This window comes from Manis pentadactyla, chromosome 8 (assembly GCF_030020395.1).
Source record: "Manis pentadactyla isolate mManPen7 chromosome 8, mManPen7.hap1, whole genome shotgun sequence".
Lineage (NCBI taxonomy): Eukaryota > Metazoa > Chordata > Mammalia > Pholidota > Manidae > Manis > Manis pentadactyla.
In genome coordinates, this window is record NC_080026.1 from 92,819,546 (window position 1) to 92,837,026 (window position 17,481).

At 52.1% G+C, this 17,481-nt stretch overlaps 2 protein-coding genes across 5 annotated transcripts in view; one reads left to right on the plus strand and one right to left on the minus strand.

Annotated features, from left to right (window-relative positions):
* Positions 1-1,758, plus strand: part of LOC118933860 (core histone macro-H2A.2) — a 49,102-nt gene extending 47,344 nt beyond the window's left edge. Inside the window, exon 9 of the mRNA XM_036928777.2 lies at positions 982-1,758. Within this exon, the coding sequence (XP_036784672.1) occupies positions 982-1,147 (166 nt within the window). The 3' untranslated portion in view covers positions 1,148-1,758. The remainder of the gene's footprint in view (positions 1-981) is intronic.
* Positions 1,747-17,282, minus strand: AIFM2 (apoptosis inducing factor mitochondria associated 2). Of its 4 annotated transcripts, none has more exons than XM_036928771.2 (10): positions 17,133-17,282; positions 10,537-10,730; positions 10,002-10,117; positions 8,867-8,926; positions 8,557-8,676; positions 7,727-7,819; positions 6,229-6,337; positions 5,097-5,249; positions 3,740-3,940; positions 1,747-3,463 (listed from the first exon to the last, which is right to left on the minus strand). In XM_036928771.2, exons 2-10 carry the CDS (start codon positions 10,712-10,714, stop codon positions 3,312-3,314), a joined length of 1,182 nt encoding a protein of 393 aa, XP_036784666.2. In that variant the 5' UTR covers positions 10,715-10,730; positions 17,133-17,282; the 3' UTR covers positions 1,747-3,311. The 4 variants fall into 4 exon arrangements, with proteins under 4 accessions (XP_036784666.2, XP_036784667.2, XP_036784669.2 ...); XM_036928772.2 differs by having other exon boundaries at positions 10,537-10,727; positions 17,133-17,279; XM_036928774.2 differs by lacking the exon at positions 17,133-17,282 and adding an exon at positions 15,000-15,417 and having other exon boundaries at positions 10,537-10,727.
* Between the last annotated feature and the right edge of the window lie 199 nt (positions 17,283-17,481).

A 17,481-nucleotide genomic window follows, 5' to 3' on the forward strand; every position in this document is an offset into this window, starting at 1 on the left:
TGCTTTAACACCCTCTCTCTGAGAGATGCCCCTCTGTACAGAGATATGATTTACACTCTAAAAACTTTGTTATAGTTGAGTCATGGGAAGGCTATGAGGAAAATAATGAAGCCTAGCTTCCTGCTATAATTCCATCAACATAAGCAAACAGTACTGGGTCTCCAGAGCCAGGCCCAAAGCCACTATGGGTTGAATTCTTTGCATAGCTGGGCCCACATGCCATGATGTTCTGAACCTGGACACTACATCTGAAGGAGAAGAGTTCATATTGGGCTGGCCTATACTGGACCTGCCCAAGGGGTGAGGTGGTTGACCCCAAATGACCACAGTGGCTGTGCCCCTGGAGGCTGGTGCCATGGGCCCAGCCGGGCAGACAGCTCTGCCATGGCTTCCTGGTGCCTGGGGCCCTGCCCAGTCACCACTACTGGAATTACGTCGTCATGTCCATACAGGTTACTGAAGAGGAATGTTAAGTGCATAAAAAGGAATTATGAAGATGCACTGTTGAGTACACATTTTTGCCCTTTAATAAACAATCTTTAGCATGTAAACCAGTTTTGAGGGAACTAACAGAACCTATATATGCTTTTTTGAAGACAAGGTTATTTCAAATGCTAAATTGGTAATATTTTTAAAGCCTGGCTCGACTAGAGTCAGATAAAATATATTCAAGCCCAGGACACTGCTCACCGGCCAGCACGATGACCTTGGATAAAACCACTGGCTTCTCTGAGCCAGCATGACACCTGTAAAGTGGGGACAGACCCCTCTGCCTGTCCTTCTCCCAGGCTTTCCCTCTGACTAGGGTCCAAGTAAATCATGCATGGACCAACCTGCACACAGTGAGACCTGGTGAGATAGCAACAAGGGTCTGGTGCCAAGAAAGGAAGGAACCACAATACTCCCACCCCAGGCTGAGGCAGTTACCCCGTGGGTCCCAGGGACCAAAGTGATGCTGGCTCCTCTTTTCCTTTGGCACAGAAACTGCTTCCCCAAACAGACAGCAGCCCAGGTGACCCTCAAAGCCATCTCGGCCCACTTTGACGACTCGAGCGCATCCTCACTGAAGAATGTCTACTTCTTGCTCTTCGACAGCGAGAGCATCGGCATCTATGTGCAGGAGATGGCCAAGCTTGACACCAAGTAGCTGCCCTGTGCCCAGCCGCACTTACCAACAGGAATCAGAGAAGGATCGCAGTCACAGGAGTGGGGTTTTATTTTTTAAAAGGAGAGCAGAAGGGTGACGGCAGGGGAATGGAAGGCGGCTAAAGGGAAGCGGGTAGCAGAGGCTGCAGGAGCAGGTCCTGCCCAGGAGCCCTCTGCATTTTATATTCTCGTTAAAGAGCCTCAGTCCGTAATTAACCAGGTCTCCACCAGGGGTTTCTTTCCATGTGTTTTCTTCCTGTTGTTTTAGAACTTTTTTAAAAAACAGACTTCGTTTTAGATTTATAGCATTGACTTTTACACACACACAAAAAAAATCCTTTCAAAATTCTTAAAATCTTTTGTTTCTCCTTTTGCAAGGGAAGAGGGCATACAAGGGACTTGGGCTTTGTTGGCTGTACTCAGAGAGGAGAGAAGAAAATGAGAAAGGCATCCCACTGGTGCTTTGCTTTTCTGTCTAGTGCCCCCACCTCTACCCCTGTAATATCTGTACTACACCTCAAAATGTTTGCTTCAGGCTTTTTTTGTTGTTGTTTGGTTTTTTTAAAGAAAATGAAAGGAGAAAATAAAAGATCCAGTGTCTTTCTTACAACATATTCTTTTATTGCAACATTTTCCTCACTTCAGAAGTCTGTATCCCCATGGGTGGAACACCTCTAAAATGTTATAAATAGAATAAGGCTTCTCACTAATGGGCAGAGACTCCCACCATGCTAAGCCCAGGGCGGACAGCACAGAATGGCCTGTGTTTCTCAGGCAGCAGGTCCTGCTTCCAGACGGAGAGCCTGGTTGGCCTTGGTGCACAGGAACGAAGCCTCCAAGGGGTTAGCCATCCTTTGAGAGAGGCACACGTCTAACTTAGGCCTGGGCAAAATGGAACAGACCTGGGCCATAGCCCAGATGGGATGGACCGAGAAACCCAGTGAGACTGAGGTCCCAGGGACTCTGGCCAACTACCTAGTGGCCACCGTTAAAAGTGGGCAGGGAGGGACAGCATGGGTGGGCAGGGGCAGAGCCTGAATGTATTCAGATGAACTCATCAACCACTTCTGCTATAGAGTTAAACTGTGTGATCCAAAATTGGCTCCTTTCAATTGGAAGTTCTCATCCAAGTAGTGGAGTCACTTATATATTGAACATTGCGAGGGGCAGGCATTATTGCCACATGGCTAGTCTTCCAGGTAAGTGACATCAGGGTTGGTCAGGAAACCAGAGCAGAAAACCACAGAGTTTCCACAGGGTCTCCTGCCCTCAGCACCAGCTGGAGTTTTGTCACAGATTTGCCCATGACAGCAGCCTGGAAGCACACAGGGGTTTATCTGCTGAGCCTCCCTGTTCCCTGAATGTCAGCCAGATGACAACCCACTCAAGGGTCACACTAGCTTGGCTGCCTTTCCTTAAACACCTCAAGCAGCTGGCAGACTAGACTCCAGTCTTAACCCCTGTTAGTTTTACAAAAACTCACTCTGTTAGAATATACTAACCAGGAGGGAAATTTTATCTAACTCTTTCTTCTTAATGTAACCTATGGTATATAATCAAAAATGGAAGTATAGAAAGCTTCATAAAGACTGTAGGAACTAATAATTTTAAATTAAGCTTCTATTAACAACGTTGGAGTTGCAGAATATATGGCTTCCCACCCCTCAGCAGGATGGGAAAGGTTCAGGGTATAGGCCCTCTCTCCACCCCAGCTCCCCTTGGCTGGTCTCACTTTGCAGGCTCTCCTTCCTGCTCTACCAGGCAGGATGCCAGCCTCCAGGACGCCCAGCTCTCTCCTACTCTGAGAGTTCTGAATCACACACAACACACACATCCAAGAGGAGCCTGGGTAGAAAAGGCCGGCTGAACCTTCCCCAGAACCAGGGAACCATTCAGCCAGCACAACTGCAAATCCACCTTTCCAGACCCAGAATGAATCCTCTAGGGGGAGCCTTTTTTAATCCTCTCGGAGGTCTCTTCCTTTCTGTCTCTCTGTCTCTCCCAGTTTTTGGTTTTCTATAAGGTGTGTTTCTGGTCAATATATCACTGGCATCTTACTCTAGAAAAAGAGCTTTGCCCTTTGGCATTTGTCAGGCAGGTACCACTTGCCAAGCAATCTGTTCAGCCAGTGGTGGCAGTACCTCCCTTCCCACACAGTGTCCCCATCAGGGTGGAGACTGCCGCATGGTTTTCCAACTTGTGGACACAAATAGGTCCCGGCTCTTGGCCAGCCGAACCATGAATCGCCCCACATAGAAGCCGCTGATCTGGCCCACGCCGTCATTTCTCCCCATGGCCAGGAGGAACGTCAGTGCACCTGTAGAGCAGAGACACATGCACAAGCTAGAATCCCACTCACTATTCATGGGCCTACAGTTCTCAAGGACAGACCCTTTGCAGGCCTTCAGTCTGAGGTTAGAGAAATGTGTAAGACTTTTAGGAATGTGGGTGAGTCCCTGATTTATTTTTAAAGAGCTCTAGAGGGACGTTTCTGTCACCAGCTTTGAAGGTTTGTACTAGCAGTCAGTCCACACAGCCTTCTCCGGGTCTAATCTCAACTCTTAAAACTGTGATGTGCATGAGGCTTTCTCACCTGGCTTGTAGGCCTTGAGGGGCCTGTGTTTCCTGGAGTTGATGATATTGGCCACGGCAATGTTGGCATGAAGGCCGGCATGATAAGCTGTCTTGGGCTCCTTCACGTTGGCACAGTCGCCGATGGCATAGATGTGGCTGCAGCCCTCCACCTGGAGATACTGGTTCACTCTCAGAGCACCGTTGCCGGCCAGCTGACTCTCTGCTAGGCAAAACCAAGATCCTGAGCTCTCATGTTAAGGGGCCACCAGAACGTGGTAAAGACAAGCTCTGGCGCTGGTCAAACCAGCCTCCAAAGATACATCTCAAAAGTCAAGCCTCCCTCCGAAATGATTGCTGCCTGAGGTCCTCAGAGCCCTTCCTGCAAAGGCAAGGTCACTATTCCAGGGTGGAAGCTGGTCAGAGGGACAGCAGGTGTCCTTTTATACAATGCATAGAACTCTATAAGTTACTACAGTTAACAGTGACCAACTTACTATGATTAAGTTACAATTTAGCCAAGTCTTGAATTTCCTTTTGAATGTGAATCAGATTTTTAAAGTGCAGGGTTTTAATAAATGATTACATTTTATTTTTAAGGGACTTAGAAGAATCTTTGAAAATACATTAGGACAATTCAATGTTAAATTCTGGGATCTCTGACCATGCTAAGCCTCCAGGCCCACCCCCACGCATGGCCTAGGCTAGCTTCCTTCTGGGATTGGATAATTCTTTTCTGTGGTACATAAAACGAGCTTCTTGTCCAGGAAGGGTATTCAGAAGTAAATGATGGGGATCTGGGGTCACAGCAACCACAGAGCATGAGAAGGAATCACTGAGTCTCCAGCATGTACATGGTGGCCGTCAAGTCCACCTCCCCCACCTCCAGTTAGCTAGATAGTTCAACACTGAACTTCACAGCATAAGGCCACATTATTTCCCCTGCTCCCCAAATGGTCACTCCAAGCTCAAGCAGCCAAAAGCCTGGGTCAGGGTTTGGGGAGAGCAGAGCACATGTGAACAGAGTAAGGCCTGACCTGGTAATTTCCTCCGAATCTGTGTTTCAAGGAAAGTAACAGGAAGCAAGATCTTTGTCTCAGAAACCTGTTCTCATCTCTCACCACTAAGGGGTGGGCCCTGATTGTAGACAATACTGGTCACTTAGGCCACCTTGGGCTGTCATCAACATAGCATGAGTGGACCCAAACTTTGATTTCAAGTTTGATGTCACCATGTCGCCATCCAGGCAAAACCAAATGAGCTGTTAGGATGGAGGGGGAAGGTAGGGAGGGACGGGTTCCTGGGGGAGAGGCCTACAGGGACTTCTTGGGCAGCTAGAAAGTGAGGAAGCAGCCTGGGGAGCGGGGCCTCCTGCTTACCAAACACACTGCGGTAGGCAGAGCTGTTGACCTTGATACCATTGCAGACAATCACCAGGTTGGTGGCCACCTCCGTGTCTTTGTCTGTCTGCACCCTGATGCACTCTCGATGTTCATTGGGAGACAGCTCCTCCAGGTTGCTCACCCGCTCACCTGTCAAGGGAGGTCCATGACCAGGAGGCTGGCAGAGGGTGGGCACATCACTGGGGCTGGGGCCCATGCCAGGGCTGACCTGGGGAAGGCTGGAGACCTGTGGAGGCCTGGGTAAGGCCTGGACCACTGTTGTGGCCCAACTAGGCAGTCACTCCACTCCCACCTTCCCTCCCTGCCTCTCTCCAAGTCTACCCTGCTGCCCCAAGAAGCAGGATCTGGACATGTGGATCCAATGGGAGGAAAGTTCCCAGAAGCAACCTGGGGAAGTGAGGCTGAGTTTCCCAAGAAACTCTGGGAAAAGCTAGTTAAGGAAGGCCTCAACTGTGACTGTCAGCTACACCATCCTAACCAGGCAGGAGGTGCAAGCAAACCACCAACAAAGGTTAAAGCAAGAAAGTCAAGAAACCGGACTACTCCCTCACTGTGTAAAGGGAAGGTGGTCACAGAACTGCATAGCCAGTTACAGTAAGCCTGAGGCCGCAGGGACTTTGGCTGAGCAGAGACCTCACCCCTCTCCTAAAACAGAGGAGGCTGGGCCTCATGAATGGGGAGAGGGTGGGGTCACAGCCACAGGGTTAGAGCCCCAGGCGCTAACAAGCTGGTGGTGGTTCTCTTCCCTCCTGCTCTGGACAAAAGCCACACTCCTCACCACCACCACCCTCAAAATACAAACCAAAAATACTATTCTCTCCACCACAGAGATGTCATAATCCAGGTCAAATCCTTTAGATGACTTTTTTAAAAATCATTCAACAAATACTACCGGCACTGTTTCCAAAGCAATAGCCAGGAGAGTGCTGCCTCCGTGGTATGGAAATCCCGAGAGCCCAGAGGCTCCACAATCCACAGCTGGACATCAAGGCCCAAACTGGCTTTGACACAGAGACAGCTGGGAATGAGCACAGCCACCTTCCAGCCGGGGGCAGTGACCAAGCCTCTAGGCCAGGAGAGGGACAGGGGCTGGGGCACTGGCACATACTCAGCAGCAGGTTCACGCCTTTCTGGAGCAGGATCTCCTTTGCTTCCTGACGGACACAGGGCAGGAGCTCCTTGTCAGCGAGGGCTATTTGGGAGTGAATGAGAGTGACCTGGGGACAAATGACCACAGGGCAGAAAAGGAGCCACTGAGTCTCTGGCTCACATGAAGAGGCTCACAAACACCTCAGCCTGTGTCTCCCACCTCCTCCCCCACTCCAGCTTACAGGTGAGGAGACTGAGGCCCCAGAGAAGTAAATCTGGCCCCCACACCAGCCATGACATTCTAACTGTAAAGCAGGCTGACATTCACATTAAAACTGTTTCAAAACTGGCGCCTCCAGGCATGTTTACTTGCTGTCTGGGCCAGCACAGGGAAGTGGGATGCGCCTGGAATGATGTTCTAAACTTGGGCTTTGAAATCAGACTGCCTGGGTTGAAATCTCATCTTGAACAGTCACTCGGACACCTCGTGACTCAGTAGGATGGGGATCACAGTCCCACCCACAGGAACTTTGTAACCATGAAATGAGAAAACATGGATAAAGCACATAGCTCAGCACATACTGAGTCCTTCATAGAGGGTGGCTACTATCACTCTCATCTGTCTACTGATCATAAACATGGAAGTTACACTGGTTACTTCCTACTTCAGACTGGTCTTTACCCCATAAATCAAAATTGACAAACTTTTACATCAGTGAGCCAAACTAATTTGCAACAATTCATCAGAAAGCATCCATATAATTCAATCAGCCCATATTAACCTTACTTTTCAAAACCAACCTGGCTTTCCCTAAGGAAAAAGAACCCTCCATGAGCTCTGTGGGGGCTCTCAGAAGCTGGTCTGGCATCAGCTGCAAGCAAGCTCTTGACTCAAGGACTCATAATGATCATCAATTGGTGCTCAGCTGAGCCTTGTGGTTGGCCAGGGTGTTCTCTCTAGATGCCAGGCAGGTTCTCTATCCCTCCATCATTACATGGGAACAGGGCTACCCTCCCGTAGGCAGGCACAGTGCTGGCCAGTCCCTCCCCAGAGGGGCTGCACCGCAGGCTCCCCATGCGTGGCTGTCCAGGACAGGGCTACCATCTCCTCAATATCAGAAAAACCACTGCTTGCCCCAGACCAAGACTAACTGAGGAGGTCTTTGACCAAGCTAGTTGTCAGCAAAGAGAGGTAGTCAAAGTCTACATTTATATCATGAAGGCCAGAACACTGCAGGGGACACAGGAGTTAACCTTCTGTAAGGTATCTCCACTGGGTTAGATCCTCTTGGTTGGACCAGAGGGCAGGACCCCCCCTGAACTAGGACCCACCTGGCTCCCCAGGGAAAAGTGTCCAGCAGAATGGGACTTTAGGGGACTTCCCAATGCAGAGAGCAGGACATGGAGATGCACACTCACACTTTATGTTGATGGACCTGAGCAAATTCCTTGTGTTCATTAGACAAGGCACAAAAAAGCCCACCACTGAGAGTTCAAAGCCAAGGCCACTTGCCCACCTCTTTCTGGGGGTATTCTGTTTTAATCTCTGCCGCCATCTCCACTCCTGCAGAGCCTCCTCCCACCACCACGATGGACTGTGAGCGCTGGACCTGGAGAAGCAGGAAATGTATAAAGGCACCTTCAAGTTCACACCACCTCGTGGTTCAGCCTGCAGTGGGGGTTCCTTAGCCAAAGAAGAGTATAGAATCCTTTCCAAATTCAGGGTCCAATGTGCTTCCGGGGGACCAGGCCCTTGCTGAGTGTCTCCTGCATTTTCTCACTTAATTCTCACAGCAGCCCTGAGAGGCAGGTATCACTACCTGCCCACCTTTCAGGTGCCCATGGCCCACATCTGTCTGAATTCAAAGATGGGATCCCAAGCTCCACAATAACATTTGCTCATTACTATGCAAGAGGCTCCCTGGGCTTCTCAGAAGCTTTGCAGAAGGGGAAAGACCTAGCCTTAGTCACCTAGCCACACTCACCTTGGGGTTCTTCTCTGGGTCTCCATTCCTCCATCTGTTCAATGGTGATAGACCCCATCCCCCCACCTCCCAGTATCCCTGCAAAAACTGCCTGAGATGGTGGATCCAAGCCTGCTCTGCAAAACACAGTGCTGTGCAAATGGGAGCCCCAAGAGAGATGAGTTGAGGACACACAATCGCTACAAGAGCGGGTCTGGGGTGCTCATGTCCAGACTTCGATGACAGTGGCAAAGGTCTTCTCCCAGGAATCTCTTCCTAGGAACTGTCCATCTTGCAGCTGGAGGCATCACCACAGCTGTTGCCCTCTCCCAGGAACGCACTTGGTCTGCCCTAATGCCCACTCCAGGCAGCAGGCAGCTCACCTGCCTCACCAGGTCCTCGTAGGCCTGGATGGCGGCCTGCTGGCTGGAAACCTGGTTAAACTTGCCCGGGAAGAGCCCAGTGCTCCCTGTGGCCAGGATAAGATGTGAGAAGGGCAGAGCCTGCAAAGGGCAAGGAAAAACGGGTGAGGGCAGGCGTGGGCTTCTTCATCCAGCCCCAGGCCCCAGGCAAGCACGAGGGAGGAGAGGCCCTCTGGTGTGCTCAGGTAGCCCTCCTCTGAGGGCAGCATCACACAGGGTAGGCCAAGGGGTGGCCCAGAACCTGGGAAATACCTAAGAAAGCAGATCGTACCTCCTGCCAGAGCCACCCAACACGGAAATAGGAGGCAGAGAGCAGGGAACAGGAAAGTACCTGTAAGGGAGAAGCAGGATTCCAGCTTCCAAGGTGGAGTTAGTTTAGAATCTCCTAAGTAGGTAAGAAGAAAGCCCCTCCCCCCACAAAAGAAGGAAGAGAAATCCTGTTTGGAGCATAAATATATAAAAATGACAACACCAGAGCTGCTCTGATAGAGGCGCTGGAGGGTCTAAGGCTCAGCCACCGCTCCCCCTGGGAAGGCCTGGGGAGGCCCCCACGGGCCCTTCCAGGACTCTGAGAAGCAGAGCCCAACACCACAGCACAAGGAGACTCTCAGTAATCTTTCCAACGGGAAGTCTCCCCAGCCCTAAAGTTGAAGGAGGATTGATCCACATAAAAGCAATAGATTCACACCAAATACTCAGTGAGGACAGGAACTGTGTCCTCTTCTCTCAGTCCCCCCTTAGCTTTGAGTAGAGTGGAGGCCAGGCTGGAGGGGACCCTCAATACAATGAGCGGGCTGGTGGCAGCTCAGTGATGGAGCTCAAGTCACCCCAGGTATATACCCGGCACGGTGCTCTACGCCAGGGCTGAGGTATGCCAAGACAAGTGGAGAAAACTTCTGCCCCCAGTGACTTCCCAGTCCAGGGGCTGGGGGATCATCTGTGGGCTACCCTTTGGTTCTGGAAAGAAAGGAGGCCCTCTGGGCTGGTCCAGGATACTGGCTTTCAGAGAATGGGCTCTGGGGTAAAACTACTTGGATCCAAGTCCCGGCTGCGTCTCTTACCAGATGTGGGATCCTGGGCAAGGCACCAAACTAGGTAAAGTGAGGCCATGCCAGCTCCCTTACGGAGCCATGACAGGCATTAAATGAGATTGTGAAAGGCTTAAGACAGTGCCTGGCACACAGGAAAGGCTCAGGAAATGTCTGCCACCACACTCTTGTGGCTGCTGTGGCCCAATGTTCGCTCATGAGGAATCTGCCATCTGCCCAGCACCAGGTAGAACTTGGGGGCCACAGAACTCTCTTGACTCTTGAGGAGACCCAGCCAGGTCTCCTCCTCCTGGCAGCTGTGTCGTCAGGGCCCCCCTGAAGCCAGCTGATGGACAGGCCAGCTCCAGCTGTGCTCACCTCGCCGCCCTCGAGCAGCACGGTCTGGTCCTCCAGGTCTATCTCAACCACCAGGCCCTGCCGGAAATTCTCCTTGAAGGTCACCGCATAGGAAATGAATGTCTTTTTGGCAAACCCTAAGGAATGCACAGAGAGGAGATCATAATGTAAAAGTGAGCTGCCCACAGGAGGCCAGAATACCTCAGAACCTTCTTGCACAGAACACCAACAGGGGGGCCCTTGGTCAAAGAGCTGAGCCAGTGGTATACGTAGGGTACCCAGTGCCCCCTAAAGTGCCAGTCTGGGCTCAAGCTTTTACTTCTGGGCCCTTGATATAGTAGCTGTTTAAGACCACTATAACCTTAAGATTCTGCAGAATTTATCTAGTGGAAGAAGGATCGGGTGGGAGGTCCTCCCCAGCACCTGGGACAGAAAAGCTGCCATCCATGAGTGTCTGCAGAGGATGGAGGGCCAGGTCTGTGGAAGAAATCACCCCTAACCCGCAGCAGTGACCAAGCCACTCTCACAAAGAAAGTCCCAGAGGGGAGCCTATTACCACTTTCCACGGAGGCCCGGAGGGCTGCCACGTTGTGATGGAAGGAGTCCTTCATATCCACCAGCGTGAATGGGATGTTCAGAGCCTGCAGCTGGCTGGCGGCCGCAATCCCGCCAAAGCCACCACCCACAATCACCACCTGCACTGCTTCCATTTCCATCGAGACCTGGGACCCCATCTTGAGCCAGGCACTGCTGGGATAGGAGAGACCACATCAGTCAGGGGGCTCAAGGGTTGGAAGGGCAAGGGTGGGCCCACAGTGAGAAAGACCTCAAATGCCAAGACTTGATCTGTTTAAATTATGTAATCATCTATTAATTAAATTCCAATTTTATACAATTTTAATTAAATTCCAAAGGAACAAGTGGTATCCTAATTTCCTCCTATCCTTCAGCCACCCAGATCCCTCCTATAAGGCATCAACTGTCAAAAAGTTTATATGAGTTCTTCCTGAGTTCTTCTGTGCACCTACAATCATGAATATTTTTTGCACACATTAAACTTTTTTTCACTCAATTCAAAAGCATACATTGAGCTCCTGCTCTTTGCTGTGCTCTGTACTGTGGGTGTTGTAGTCAGAGAAACACAGACAGACAGACATGGTCTCTATTCTGGTAAAGGCAGGACTTGCAAAATCAAAGGGCGAATGGATGATGTAGATGGGGGATTCTGGGCAGGCATGCAGTAACAAGACAGGGTGGGCACACCCCTGGGGACAGGCAGGCACAGGCCACATGAAAGGGACCAAACAAATATCTCCTTCAGGGGCTGCATTAAGCAAACTCTGTGACCAGATTCTGCCCAGCTCACAGGTCACCAGCCTGAGCCCCAGGTCTAAGGAGATCAATGAATAGTTTATGACAATCATCCTGCAAAACTGGATGTGGTGTGACTAAGGTCATGACAGTTGCAGGGGCAGGAATGAGGGCCTGCAGTGGGCTGATCATTCCTCCAAGCATTCCTGAGATGTGCACGGAGACTGCTAGGGAACATCCCCCAGGAGACAGGGGCAGGAAGAAATGGCTGCTGGGAGAAAGAACAGTGCTGGTCCGGGCCACTGGAAAGAAAGAGGGTGGGGGAGAAATGCTGAGCATGCAGGCTCCAGTGACGGATCAGGTGGGAGGTCCTCCCCAGTGTCTGGGACAGAAAAGCTGCCATCCATGAGTGTCTGCAGAGGGTGGAGGGCCAGGTCTGCAAGCCAGGTGCGCCCCACGCTCATGCTCACATGTTGACTTTGGCAGCCTGAGAATTGAGAACAAACTTTGGTTGAGTCCCCGAGGAGCTAAAATTCAAGAACCTTTGGCCCAGAGCCAACTGCTAGAGAACATCTGAGGCAGAGGACACCACTGGGCCAGGCCACTAGACAGTGAACCACTGAGTACAGAGGGAAAAGGAGAAGGTGGCAAAGTTTACCTGGGCTCCTCTAGCCAACCTGGGAGGCTGTCTGCAAGGTTCACCCTCTAAAGGGCCTGGCTCACCTGGTGCATCCCAGAGTCTGCTCCTGGGAGGCTGAGGGGCTGCCTGGGGCTGTAGCCAGGGACTTTGTCCCCAGCCCAAACTAACCCCAGAGAAGGATGCACAACGTGCAGGCCTCAGGCCTCTCTAGTGTGGGAGTCCGCTATCTGAGGAGCAACCCTGACTGCAGCTGAGATCCTGAGAGCAGGTGAAGGGTTGGGAGACGCTGGCCAGGTTGGAGGTAGGATGGGGTCACAGGTATCAGACCTCGTCCTGGCCTGGGCCAGGCTCTAAGGAGAGGCAGAAATAAACCAGACTGCCAGGGAGAGATGCTAAGGAGAGAGACAAAGGTCACACTGCACAGAAAGCAGCAAAAGAGACCCAGCAGCTGCTGCGGGCCACAGGGAGGGTATTGGCAGGGTAGGGCAAGGCAGGAGGAAGTGGTCTCAGGTCAGCCTTGGTGGACAGACAGCAAGCTCAATGGGAAGCATGTTCCAGCTCATCTGGGATCCTCTCAGGCAGCTAGAAGGTCACCACTCAGTCCTGCATCATCTGTGTGGCCTGGGACACCAACCCTCCCTACTCTGGGTCTCCATTTAGCCCCTTAATGGGAGGGGACACTGAGATGTCCTTGCACATACAGGTTTCCAAGACATGGTGGGTTCGGCCGTCCAGGCGCTGTTCTCACTGGTATCCGAATGCCCACTGCCTAATTCCTCCCCTGGAGGAGGAAGAGCCTGAGCAAGAGAGGGGAGATCTGTCACAGGAGAATGGAGGGGATTTAACCTTTTGGCTAAATGGTCCCCAGTGCACTGAGGCTTGTGAATTCTACCCACTTCACAGAGGAAGACACCAAGCCGGGCTCAGACCAGGACAAGTGCCCAGCAGGCAGTACCACCTCCACTGCTCCAGGCCCTCAGAAAGGCTGTCCAGAGCTGGTCCTCTGAGTGTGCTTCAGGCTGAATCTGCCAACTGGACCAGAAGGAGAATGTCTCCTGAGGGCCTGGACCCAAGAGGGCCCAAGGCCCAGCCAGAGGTCTGGAGTGAACACTAGGAGCTAAGCAGGGCCTGGGAATGCGGCGGCAAGGGAACAGGCTGTGGAAGGGCTGTGTTTCACCTGCCCCCTTTAGCGTGGCCCCCTCTGTGCCAGCCTGCCCCCTTGGGGCCTACGGCCAGCAAGGAGGTCAGGGAAACACCCAGAGCTCTGTTTCCAAGCTGGCTGGGCACAGGCCTGAGAGGCTACACCGCTTGTTGGGGAGAGGAGTCCCACCATGGGCCAGGTCACACTGGACCACCCAGGAATGCTCAAGGAGCCTTGAAAAACAGATGAGGCCAAGGTCCTTCTCCAGAGAGGGAACAGCTTAGGCCAACAAATTCAGGGCCAGGAAGGGAGGTGTGGGAGGAGCTCAGGGAGCCAGGCGGGCAGTGACAGGGCCTTCATACACAGAGGGCCTGTTATGCGACAGTGTTTGGGCCGACATACTTACCAGCTCTAACCAGCAGGCCTGCCCTGGGTCCCTCACAGGGTCTCCATTCCTGCAAAAGGAAGCCCACTGACCACAGCACAGGCTTGACAGGCAGCGGGTTGGCGAAAGGGGTTGAACCCCTGTTCCCTCAGCCTCCCAGGATCGCCAGCTGGCTTCTGCAAAGAGCAAACCCTGGCCTCACCCAACCAGTGCACCCTCACTGAAGGCAAACTGCTTCTCTGGGGGTCCCCCTGGTGGGTCTGGGGCCTGAGGGCACACCCAGAACCCTGAGGGGCTGCTGTGGCTGGGTCAGGGAGGGAGGCGCTTCCATATCCCACACTGCCTGGGGCCTCTCCTGGAATCTGCTCTACTCTCTCCTCTACTGACCTCTGACATTCCCACTCGGGGAGGGACTGGCGGCTCTCCAGCCGATTCTTCCCTTCCTCCTCATCTGCCCCCTTGCCCAACATTCCTGGACACCCAACTCTTTCTTGGTTGCCAATTCTTGCCTGGCTCCTGAGGACAACTGGACTCCCCTCTGCTCAAACACAGCAAACAGCCTCTGTCAGTGGGAGACTCCATCCAGTGGAGGCCTCCGTCAATGGGAGACTATAGGATACACTATTAAACACCCATACAATGGAATATTCTGGAGCCATTTGTTTTTAGAGTGGATGTTTTTTTTACATGAGAAGCTTGTCCATGATTTGTCTACACCCACAGAATGTAAAGACCCAAAGTAAACCATAATGTAAACTATGGACAGTGTAAGTTCATCAACTGTAATAAAGGTACCAGTCTGGTGAGTGATGTAGATAATGGGGGAGGCCATGCACGCATGAGAGCAGGAGACACATGGGAAATCTCTTCCTTTCAATTTTGCTGTGAACCTAAAACTACTCTAAAAGCATGAAGTCTTAAGAAACAGTTCATGAAAAAGTCAGGTAATAGAATACCACATGGAGCCTAAACCCATCTCTGAGCAATCAGACCCATGCACCTAGTTACATACGCACATACCCGTCATGATTCCAACAGCCAGTACTCACTGCACTTCTAAATCAGTGCATTGAATAAATGTGGGGTTTTCTCTCCATTTTGGAAAGAAGTTCAGTAACTTACCCAAGTTCAATCCTCTCGAGCCTGACCGGAAGTACACTCTAAACCAAACTGCTAATGGGGTTGCCAAATGGTGTTTTTACTTTCCTCTATGAGTTTTTGTATTGTTCAAATTTTTTTTAATGAGTGTGTCATTTTTACAGAAATAAAGCATTAAAAATAAGACAGGCCTCCTACCATCTAATTTTTTCTAATTGAGATATGATTTGTGTATTATAAAATTCACTAAAAGTATACAATTAAGTGGCTTCTAATACATTCATAAAGTCGTGCGACCATCACCATGATTTATTACCAGGACATTCTCATCACCTCCCCAAAAACCCTCACATCCATCAGCGGTCACTTCCCATTCCCTCCTCCCCCGGACTCTGACAACCCCACGAATCCGCTTTCTGTCCTTATAGATGGCCTATTCCATACCTTTTGTGCCTGGCTGCTTTTCCTTAGCATTCATCCAAGCTGTAGCATGTGCCAGTATTTCATCCCTTTTTACGGCTGAGTGACATTCCATTGCGTTCTGTTTATCCATTCTCCAGGACTTTGGGGTTGTTTTCTACCTTTTGGCTCTTGTGACTAATGCTGCTTCAAACATTGTGTACAGGATTTTTGTGTGAACATGTGTCTTTAATTCTCTTGAGTATAAGACTAGGAGTGGAATTGCTGGGTCCTATGGTAACTACAGATTTAACTTTCTGAGGAACTGCCAAACCCACCATCTGATTGTGAAATGAACAAGCCAAGGGAGAGGGCACAGAGAATCTTAACTACATCTGCCTAGATTCAGAACGTCGGCGTAAAGAAGGCCCAAGAGAACAAATCCTAACTGTCCATCAACTCCAAATAATTTTACCTCACCCCACCTCAACACACATATACACAATCTGGTTTACAGTTAAATTTTCTCAATAAATCCTGTTTCCTCTGCCAAGGATACCCAGCCTGATCCCAAAGAGATTCTTCTCTAATAAGACAGACAAGAAGCTCTTAGGAATCAACTGAAAGAAGAGGAAGTTTTATGCCAAAGCTGTTGAGAGGTCACGCCTCAGTAGACGTACAGCAGGAACATCTACTGTGGGCTCTGATCAGAACAAGGATGTCCCCTCAGCATTGCTTCATAGAGATTACAAATAAAATGCACAGCTTTTTGAGTCATCCCCAGCTATACCAAAGGTAGATTTCCACACCATGTTTCCAGAGTGGCTGTCCTGGATGAGGGCCACTGGAGTGTGACTCAAAAGCACCACGAATGTCCCCTCTCCATCTGGGGTGGGTGGGGAGAGAGGGGTGGGCTGCCTCCCTCACTGGACACCAGGGACCAGGCTGAGAGTGGGCATTCCATGGCCAGCCCCCCACCCCACCCAGGGAACACATGCTGAATATACTGCAAAAAAGACCAATTTCTGAAAGGGACTCAAAATCTAAAGAGGGAACTGTCCTTTCCTGCCACAGGAGAGGGCAGCTCTAGGCAGACAGACTCATTCGAGCGTCACATACAGTCCTGTACAGAAAACTTTCGCCATGAAACTTGTTCATCCTCCTGGGAACCAGTCACTTTGTGGTTCCCTGAACACCCCGAGGTCTGTTCATGCCTGTCTAGACCCTGGCTTCCTCATTTCACCACCAGACAATCAGACTGGCCCTGGAGTACCTTCATTCTGTCCAGCGGCATGGCGAAACCCCTGGGTGGTCCTGAACAAGGCCCAGCCCAACTAGGCCTCAGTCTCCTTCCCCAAAATGGAGGCCTTCGGGTGTGGGGTTACACACAGTGCTCCTCACAGGGCTCCTCTCTAGGTGCTGGAATGAGGGCAGGCGGGAGGCTGAGAGCTTGGCACATACCTGTGCGCGCATACCTATCAGCTCTCAAGCACCGCGCTCCGCCCCGCCACCCTTCTCCTGCCCCACCTCACCGTGCATCCGAAAGTCAAAGTAACTTGTTGGAGGGGAGGGCGGGTGCGTTCAGTGGGTGGCGGTGGAGAAAGCACAGCACCACGCACTAAAAGTAGCTTCCGGTGGGTTTCAGGCGTCCTGGGCTTCCCCAGCCCCATCTGAGTTCTGAGACTTCTGGCCTTTGTCCGCATGGAACCTAGGGTTTCGTGGAGGGGACCTCCTAGTGCACCCTGGAGCCTACAGCACTGGGTAACCGCAGGTAATTTCCCTCCTAGAGACAGAGGCTTTCCCCCTGCCCCGTGACACCAGCTTCCACCCAGCGGCGGCCCTCGGAGAACTCCCAGGATTGGGGCGGGGAGCGCGCAGAGCGGGGACGCCTTACGCGGACGGACTCAGCGGAGAACTCGGCGCGCGGACGCGGAGGGGGGAGCTTGCCCTGCCCACGCCGGGAATAAACCTCCCCGTTTTGGGTTTTGAGGGACGCGGGGTGGTGCAGGCCTGAGCCCTGTCTCCTAGACGACCGCCCTCTCCTCCTAAAGCCACAATTCCGGTGATCTGACTTGTCTACTTAGTCCGCTTGCGTCTCCCCGGCCCCAGCGAGCCCCGCTGCCGGGCAGACGACTGTGGGACCCTGCGGACGCGGGGGCTCGAGAGCGCACCGCTCACCTGCCGGTCGCCTCCTGCCGCCGCTGGGGCTCCGGCCCGCAGCTCCTTGGCTGCCGCGGGCCCAGGCCTTCCCGGACCAGCGTGACTGGGCGCGCGCCGTCCCGACCGCCGGGTGGCTACGCCCTCAGCGGATTCCCCGGGAACTGCAGCCGCCGAGCTGCCAGCCCGCCCCTCCAGGAGGCGGGGGATGCCCTGGACTGCGAGCCCGCTGCCCCAACTGGTCAAACAGTTGACCCCTAAGACCGACGCCGCCCCGGCCCTGCACGAGCCCCTAGAAGCCAGAAACGCCTTCACGGACAGCTCCAAGTTCCGCCCGACTTTCTGCTAGACAGACGCCTTTAAAGCGAGG